Source organism: Cydia fagiglandana, chromosome Z (genome assembly GCF_963556715.1).
Source record: "Cydia fagiglandana chromosome Z, ilCydFagi1.1, whole genome shotgun sequence".
Taxonomy (NCBI): domain Eukaryota; kingdom Metazoa; phylum Arthropoda; class Insecta; order Lepidoptera; family Tortricidae; genus Cydia; species Cydia fagiglandana.
In genome coordinates, this window is record NC_085959.1 from 12,888,365 (window position 1) to 12,898,439 (window position 10,075).

The 10,075-nt window shown below is 37.0% G+C and overlaps 1 protein-coding gene across 1 annotated transcript; it reads left to right on the forward strand.

Moving 5' to 3' along the window:
* The first annotated feature begins 3,869 nt into the window (after positions 1 to 3,869).
* Positions 3,870 to 9,096, forward strand: LOC134678688 (uncharacterized). Its single transcript, XM_063537343.1, has 3 exons — positions 3,870 to 4,333; positions 6,148 to 6,337; positions 6,909 to 9,096. The coding sequence occupies exons 1-3, from the start codon at positions 3,870 to 3,872 to the stop codon at positions 7,140 to 7,142; spliced, it is 888 nt and encodes a 295-aa protein (XP_063393413.1). The 3' UTR covers positions 7,143 to 9,096.
* The last annotated feature ends 979 nt before the right edge of the window (positions 9,097 to 10,075 follow it).

The window sequence follows — 10,075 nt, forward strand, 5'->3', positions numbered from 1 at the left end:
CAGTATACACACATAAAGAAGGCATGAATGGAGACGTCGGTGGGTTAAGGAAAGGGTCCAGGCAGGTAGTATGCTCGGTAACACAATAGCGCGCCCGAGTCGAGATCGAACAATAGAAAAGGGTCGATAAGCCTATTGTTACCGTGGTGAACAAGGTGTATTGTTTAATTAGCGTATTTCGTAAGTCCCTGAAGGAGGCGCCGGGCACTGCTGAGACCTAGCGCAATCAATTCAAAGGGGGGTTTTTTTTTTTTTTTTTTTTTTTTTTTTTTTTTTTTTTTTTTTTTTTTTTTTTTTAGGTTCAGCAGGGGCGGTGGCTCGGCCTTGGGGTCAGGATCGGGGACCACTGAGAGGCGGGGCCAGTATCGGGGAATACTTTCTACTTTTAAGTCTAAGGAGATCTCCAAAAAATAAGTGTATAAGTTTTAAAATGGTCGGCAACGCGCATGTAACGCCTCTAGAATGTAGACGTCCATAGGATGCGGTGGCCTCTTACCATCAGGTGGCTCGTAAGCTTGTTAGCCACGGATGTACTTATTTGTCTCAGTTAAAAGTTACTAATTTAATAAGTAAAAAAGTAACCCTTTCGTTAGTTCATTTCGTTTGGGAGGGGGGGGGGGGGGGGGGCGCAAATTTGGTGCCTGCCCTGGGCGCCATATCTTCTAGCTACGCCTCTGCTGTTAGCTCTCGAGTTATATTAGTACCGTTAGAGGGAAACTCACTAGATGGCATTTAAATCACGTAACGTTCGTTACGTGTCCGTCACACGTGTCGTCACGTCTTACGAATCTTACCTGTCGCGAGTTTAACATTTTTTCCCCATTACAAAAAGTGCACAGCGCCGCTAAAGAATTTTTACTTCAAAAAAACATATTGATAACACCGACTTTGCTCTGATTGCATCTGCCTTAGGAAGCTTACATTACAATTAGGTACATACCGGTTTGTCGGAGGCGTAACCTATGTCCAGTAAGCGATGAGAATAGCAATCATGATGACTTCACCGAGGTTGACCAGGTCAAACTCATCGACCAAGTATTTCTGAGAGGGCACAAATGACACAATAACGGGCTTGGGTGTCATACGGAACCTTGTTCTAAACCTCGGCAACCCGTTGTGGGACTGTCAGATGGCTATATTTGACTGTTCGCGCAGAATGTCCGAGTAACTTCTAGATATGAAAGTGGTAGGGTGCACGACGCGCCGTATATTCGCGTGTTTTTATTTAGAAATACACTTTACATACATGTCTACGTACAACTTCAATGTGTGTATGTACATGAGACATATGTATTACAATTTTATAGAGGTTACATTGTTATCACAAAGTAACTCGACGTTAATAGTTTAATTCGCGGAATTGCCCGAGATGACGGTGGAAACAATTAAACTAAGTATGAAGACGGTCTGTCGTGCCTGAAGAATTACCACTGGGTGTATAATTATATGTCCAAGCTGCCAAGAGACCAAAGGACGTGCAAATCGAATCGAGTAGCGTAAATGATTATATGAGATAAGACAAGTGACTTGGGTAATACCTATATATTTTGCTTGCGATTATATTTACCTACGTCAATTTGATAATATAATATTGAACATTTAGTAGCTTAGGTTTCTATTTCATTTTATACCTATCATGTGTAGAACAACATCGTCAAGTTTTCAATTGTCTGTGGACTCTGTGGGCGTTACGACGTTAATGTGAAACTCAGCGTAATTCGCTAAAGTTGTTTGTGTTTTGTACGTTAACGTTAATTTAACAAATAGGTACCCAGGTAGTTAACGCAAATTGGCCTTTTAAGTGGCTGCCAGTGTAGTGGATGCTAAATTCTATTCAATTGAGCGCTACATAACGTAGCATTATACACATCGAAGAATACAAACTATTTTAAACCCATCTGTTCCCAATCTCTCCTCTTTTTGAGTGATTTGTTCTTCGGGCGTGTAAATGTCCCTTATCAAACTAAATTTTAAGTATATTTTAACTACTGTCTTAATAATAAATAATTATTGTTCAACGACATGATGTTCATAGAGTGAACAACAACTAAAAGTAGTTTAGAGGCCAGAAGCTCTACAAAACTGGATTTGTGTAGTTTTTTTCCAGTGTCTTAGGATGTCAGGAAATATTGGAAAAGTATAAATGATGTAAGATCGGTAAACATGCAAGTTTTAGAGTCCCTACATCTACAGCCATCTGCTTGTACAGGTGTTTTTCTTGTTGGATACGAAACAAAGAAAATAGGTGTCGAAATTAAAACACAGGCATGATTTGGTAGATAAAAACAATCATGCATCAAACGGTGACCAGTGACTAGACGAAAACGACGGCACCTCCACCATAAGTACTTAAATGTTGTGGCGAAAGTTGTTGGTCTGTGTCGGAGTAGTGTTGTGTTTTATTCGTGCTCTCCGATGTGTGTAGACTGTATACCGTGTAGGCCCCAGTACACAGGCGTTCGAACACACGCACGCACGCTACGTGTCGAAGAGGACTAGCAGAGGAGAAATCGCCGTTTTAAAACTCGTACAATGTGACACATGTGATTTGGATTAACACGGATTAAAATCTCGAGATCACATAACGTAAGTCTAATGCAAAAGTATTTTACATATCATATCTGAGGTTAAAGGGGTCATATTGTTTACATGTTTTACTTCACTATTGCAAATTATCTCATATCTTAAGGAGAGCAATTGCACATGTAACATGTAGGTAAATATACGTTGAATAACCTTGTTAGATCGGAAAGGTGTTATTGATTCATACATGTTAATCCACTCATTCTTTGCTCTGTAACCGTTAAGCCGTTAACTGATCTCTACCTTTAAGCATATTCTAAATACCTATTAATCAATAAAATATATATATATATATATATACCGAATATCACTAGCTAAATGACTAAATTACTTATGTTATAAATAACTGACTACTATTGATAGAATATAAAATACACAAATGTATTGGCCTGCTATAGGTAGGTCTATTTGACAAAACGCTGGCCCAATATTAGAGGGTTCCATGTTTCACTTTTATCGAATATAGTCATAGTGACATTAAGTCGAATTTCAACTATCTTGAAAATTTAACATAGAACCCCTCTGTACCTAATATTGGCCCAGATTTTTATTCTTTGTCCAAAAATTAGAAACGATTAAGATGCACACTTATAAAACTTATAAATATGCGTGTGAGGCCTCTAAAACTTAGATGACGAAATATTGCTTGGCGAATGTAAGTAATATCACTAAATATTTAAAAGGATAGGCACCTACAGCTCAACCGGTTATGCCTTTGCCCAAGTGCCTACCTGCAGTCCGTATGCACTTAAATGCCTATTATGTCCATGACGTAAACTTGAGTACAAAGTTTTGCATTTCTTAGATTTGATAAAACACTTGCTGCGTAATTTTATCGTTGTGTAACGTGATATCAAATAATAAAGAACAATATGAACATTAACTTTTAATTAACACCTGCATAATACGAGTATAACGTTATACATATTAGGTATATGGGTTACAGAGAGGGTTCTTTATATGTACCTACGAGTTGTAGTTTGTAGGTACTTACATACCTATCTGCAATCGCAATAAATACCCAGCATGAATCAAAGGGTTATTTTCAATACGTAGTTTATCGATTATTCCGTATCGTAAACTGATTCGTGGGGTAACCTTGATCATCGATTTTTGAGGAATACGCAGTTGATTTTTGAACCAGAACTTAAGGATTTTATGATGTGGTTGACTATGCTACAGCGAGGCTACAATGTAGCGCTACAAACGTAGCTATGCAGTAAATGAGTACCTACGCAAAGACTAGTGTTAAATTTATTATTCCAGTATCAACCCTGGCACCAATAATGAAGAAGCCGGGAGCCGGCTCCAGCAAGAGCGGGCTTGGTTCCATCGGCAAAAGTGGACTTGGTGGCGGAAAGAGCGGAGTCACTTCAGGCAAGGGCAGTGTAATGGGCTCTTCTAGCAAAACTGGGAGTTCCACCGCCAAAAGTATTAGTTCTACTACCAAAAGCTTCTCAAGTCCTATAAGTAAGAACAGCGGTACATCGATATCGAAAAGCGCTAGCCCTAAAACATCGAAATCATTCGATTTCTCACCAAGTAAATCAAAGCCCCTCACTCCGTCATCACCAAAAAGCTACCCGTCGTCATCTTCGTATGACGTATACGGAACACCTAAGAGTGGAAAATCGACAACCTTTGGCATTATATGGATTCCAACCGGCAAACGCAACAAAAAGAAGGACATTGTGCTCAACTACAATAATGACGATCGACGACGGGAGAGGTCGCCCTCTTTCTACAAACTGTAAGTACCGGAACCGATAATAAGCTAAATAATTTATTATTGTATAAAGTTGAACTGAGTTCTTATGAACAGGAATAATGAAACTGTAGGTATAGTACCTACTACCTACCTAAGTCCCTTAACTAATGAAAAAAAACAACGGTTTGCACTCCGGGAGTGCCGACAGAAGTGAAAACTCAATGACTAGTCCAAAATATCTGCAGCACTATGTATAATTGACCCATCCTCCTTTCTATTGAAAAACTTTAGTTCCGAAATTGCTGGCCAGTAAGCTTAAATTTGTAGCGTTAATTGTTTAAAACTCGAATAGAAATATATTTGGTCATGATATTTTGAGTTTTATTCACCAGTACTAGAGTTCACTTTTATTAGCGATTTCATCAAGATGTAGCTTTATTGAATTATAATTAGAATGTAAGTGTGAGATCCTCGTATTTCAGCCCGTACTAGATTAGAACATTGAGCTTTATTGCTTAATATAAATGTCCAGCTTTAAATAATTGACCTGACCTTAGGTACGTTATGACTAAAGTTCTTTGGTGAATAACATTGTCCGTCTCACATGACGTCATCGCGTTACGCGTTACGCTGTCTCAAGTTTATAATTTTTTCCCCACCTCAAAAAGTGCTCAGCGCCGCTAAAGAACTTCAAAATTCCATACCGTAAAAGTACCGTACCGTTCCATACCGTTTCCATTAACATAACTATGTGAAGAAAGAGAAGAAAAGAAAGTGTTTAGCCGTATGGGGTTGGCTACTATCAAAGGTTTGCATAGATGGCGTTATCGTTATCTTACCCCTTTTTCTAGATATGAGGGCTTAAAGGGCTGGCATCCAAGGCACAAAATTCCATGAAAAAAACAAGAAACTGATACATTTCTAGGGATTGACAGGGCCGTGACAGGGCAAGCTATGCTGGCGCCATCTGCTAAATATAACTTGGTCAAGCAAACCTTGTCAGTAGAAAAAGGCGCGAAATTCAAATGTTCTATGGGAAATTAACCATTCGTGCCTACATTTTTTAAATTTGCCTGACAAGATTTGCTGCTGCTGCCTTTTCTACTGACAAGATTTGCTGGACCATCTATACTTCCGAACATCGAACATCGAACGACACTGCGAAAACCGAAATTCGCAAATTGCGAGAATCTTTCTCATTTACTCCAATGAAGGCTTAATTAGAGTAACAAAGAAAGATGTCCGCAATTTGCGAACTTCGATTTTCGCGGTAACAGCCAAGTAACAGCCCTGAACGGGAGTGCCAACATTGCCACGATAAAAATACAACAGTGTCACAGACTGTCACATTCACACTGTCAGTAACGAAAATACAATGCATAGTATGAGATGTTGTGAGAAGTGAGAGTGCAGTTGCATTGTCTCGTATTTTTGTTTTTCTACTCTGAAACAAAACTAAATTTTATGTAAAAAGTAGTGAAAAGACTTGAACGAACATAACAATATTTTAAGTGGTCCACCTTAAGATTAAAAAAAAATCTACTTGTGTTTACAAAACAGCTTGCAAACTTTTTGGTTTGAATTTTACGACAATGCAAGAACAAGAAACTAGCAATTTTGAAACAATCAGAAACACATGGCGTCGATTGTCTGGTGAACGGATTGAATCTGCATTAGTAAGGTATTTCATAAAACCAACAAAATTATTGCATACAAGTTTGTTTACATTATTCTTAGAAACGATGCGCGTGTCACCAGTATGTAATATGATCGCATTGAATGCAACAAGATACTTCGGCATCGCGTATATTCATGTCGTATTGGCCTCTGTGAAATATAGTTTTCGTTTTTTATAGCATGTCTGGTGATTCTCATGACACAACTCACAAGAAGACCGATGATGACACAGGCTTATTAATTGGTCCGGATCGCAAGTTACCCACGGCCACATTAGCTGCTACAGAAACGGCGGTGGCAGCGAATATTACAGCTTCCAACGTAGATGAGAAACAGCACCTAATAAAACAAGACAATGATGAAACTAAAGTGAGTAATTTTAATAAAACAAGACAATGATGAAACTAAAGTGAGTAATTTTGTCCAAGTAATGTATGAACTCGATGACTACACATTTGATTATTACATTATTAGGTACTGCACAATAACTAGTGTAAGTATGCGGGCATTAGACAGCCCTTGGAGTAATTCTGAGAATCAGTAATAACTATATGAAATCAGTCTGTTTCGGAATTGCCTCAATTATTTAAGTGAAGTGATTCTGTCATGCAGCTTTCCATCTGGCAGTGGTGGGTTCTAGTCCCATTACTTGAGATATTTTCTATACATTTTATGACTAGATTTTGATTATTAGCATACATCTCTGGAAATTGAGGTTCATGACTGGCATTTCGCCAACATTTGCCCATTACCCTGATCCATTGCTTCTAGGGGTGAAACAGATATTATTGCCCACTTTTTAGACATACATTTTAGACTAGTCATTTCAATGCATTTAATATCAAAAAACATAGCATAGCAGGTAAAATTGACAATAAGCAATGGGCAACTTTAGCTGCCGCTGATATGAAATGTTAATTAATGAAACATTATTTCACAGGAGGCAGCTGGTGACGCTAAGGACAATGAAGACACTGATGATGATAAAGACTATTTAAGCAATGAGGAACCCATAAGACATAAATTGCCAGACACCTCTGAACCAGATAGTGTTTACCTCCGGGCCCCACCTCCGCACAAAGCTCGATCAACCACCTCTACACCTGAAGACGACAGCTGTGGTATTAAGTGTCTGTATTATACTCTGCAATGCTGTGATTGTGTTCTTATGTAAGCTGCCATGCATTTTAGAGGTAGGTATGTTTCTTAAGGCCTGGAGCCAATAGGAATGCTGGTGTTTGCAATTGTCATTGAATTTTTTAATTATTTTCAAGGAAATGAGTAATTTATACATAAATATAGCTCGAGCAATCTATGGCATGAATTGCAAAATATTGTAATATTATGATGATAATGCTTCAAGACCTGATAAAATAATTCTAGAAATTGTAAATTATCTCTTTGGTTATAGTACCATTTTGATTTTTTGTTGATATCAAAGATAAGCATTCACTCACTCAAGACTGACAGTTTATTAACTTGAAACTTTAAAAACATGCTATTGTGGTATTAATCTTTCAAAATGTGATAAGAACAGTGACTTTTTCTCACTATATTTATCAATTTATCATGGCGCCCTATTGATTCCCGGAGTAAACTAATGTTGATTTTGGATAATGGACAATGATTTGCAGACAATGCAGACGGGTTCTCTAAGTAAAGTTTGGGAGAATTTCATCATGCAATTGGTTGTTTTCAAGAGTACCTAGTCAGTAGATAGAACATTTATGTGCAGATTTATTTTTATATCAAATACAATAAACCACTGGCAGGAATGTGAATCTTGACATAGTATTGTATGACAAAAGATACCTACTAATAAATCAGTCTGCAGAATGATATTAAGCGAAACATTGTCCGCTAAATGATAATCTGCAAAAAAATTGTCACAGTATTTTTAGAAGCCCATTTATGAGATTCCAAACATGCAGTTAGTTTGTATGAGCATTTAAACTTTTATAAAATGTAACTTTTCAATACAAATTGAAAGGATAAGAAAGTTGAAAAAAACTTTTTACAAGTGAAGAAATTTCGTGCTGAAAGTTTATTCTTGTGATTAATTCTCCCAGGAGATATTTGCTTGCACAATCTGTAAGGCTGCTTTAAGTTTTAGTTCATAAAATAAGCCATTTAAGAAACAATATCCTATACATTTGTGATAATGACAAATCAGAGATCTATTTTTATAAATTCATGTTTTGACTTCTCATGAGATCTTTATATTATACATAAGTTTAAGTAAACATAAGATGGAATTACCTATGTGAACACCATTGTATGGTGCTACTTTTGGGTCCTTATGAGTAATGGTGTATATCTATTACTAGATTAGGTGCTTTCAGAATCACTAGTTTACCAGACTGTAAACGCCCCTGTGAGCTTTATATCGTCTATACAATAATTGTTATGTTACTTTAAATATGGACCATTTGATACAGAAGACTCCTGAGGGCACATTTACATAAGGCTTACAATAAGCAAAGCAAACTCGAACAAGAAGAAGGAAAAGGGAAGGGGAAGGGGGGAAGGGGGTCAGTTATCTCTGCAGCTATCAATAGGTAGCATCCAAAGTATTAAAATAGTTCGGTACACCATATAATTTGTATGGCGTTCCAGACTATTTGAATACTTTGGAATTTTGGATGCTACCTACTAGGTATATGACTCTGACTGTACACTGACAGTGGCTTACTATAAGCAATGATTGTTTTAGATGTGTAATGTCCCTGGTTGGAACTATCAAATCAGAAGCGCGAATTTGTCTTAGACTTAAACAAAATTAATACTATACTTTCCATTTCGCTGGCCCAATATTACAGGGTTCAGTGTTTCACTTTTATCGAACTGAAATTTGAACATTATCATAGTGACATTAAGTCAAATTTCAACTACCTTATGTAACATAGAACCCTGTAATATTGGGCCAGCGAATTGTCTTTGCTGTGAGCCAGAAACTATGAGTCTAATGTGAATGTGCGTTAGATTAGAAGTCTTCATTTGTACAAAAAAGAATGAATTGTAGTTGATATATGTTTTGAGTATGTACACCCTTTTGTACTGCCAGTAAATAAACTGTTTACCTGATGAAGTGTAAAAGATATTTTAGTATAAATAAATAAAAATATGCGTCAATTTGTTTTACTCTTTATTAGTTAGTTCAAATAGCCAGTAACAAAAAAATGTTTATGGGTCAGTCAACTTTTAGACCTACATATTACGTTGGATATTGTTTGTCGTGTATATGTCGGCGGCCGAGCGTGAGATCAGGCAGATCGGGATGCTACTGTATAATGTTTTGACGGTAGTCACATTCACCCAATAGGTTCATTATTAGGTTGTTTCAGGTGCCCGAAGGGCCAGAATTAGCGAAACGGGGCTCCGTCGACGCAAGGAACTAGACAAAGATTTTCACGTTTCACGGTATGCCTAGGAATTTCACGATCTGCCTGATCTTCTCATGATGTTTGACTGTCTGAATACGGAATGTCCTAACCAAAATGCATAGTTTGGTGTTTGGTGACGCCAAGAAGAATGTCGACCATGTTCGATTGTTGTAAATAAAATAACAGCTAATAAGGTTAACTGTGGTATAAAATGCTTTTTGGAATAAGTTTCTTGTCTTTTGTGCAATAAGTTTAAATAAATAAATACAGTGGAACCTGGATAATTGCAATCTCAAGGGACCGGCCAGTTTTTGTCAATTAACCAGGTTTTTCATTTATGCAGGTCGTGTCAATTAACGAGGTTCAAAAAATCGTTGTGTCAATTATAGAGGTTTTCATTAATAGAGGTTGCTTTCTGACAAATTTCTTTTATGGAGGTGCAAATAACCATTTAAAGTTGATTTACACGCTTAAGTTCTGGGTTTCTGGTCTATATATTGCTGCTGTCTATACTTGCACTTTTACACTACATTAATTACCACTTTATTTTCTTATCACTTGGGTTTAAAAAAATCCCTTGAATTGTAGAAGAAAGTTTTATTAGAATGTAAAAAGCATATTATGTTTTTTATTGATCAAAACTATTTCACCTACCTACTACATGATAGATCCAATAAATAAATTAAATTCTGGATGGAGATATAAATGAAATAATCATTACTAT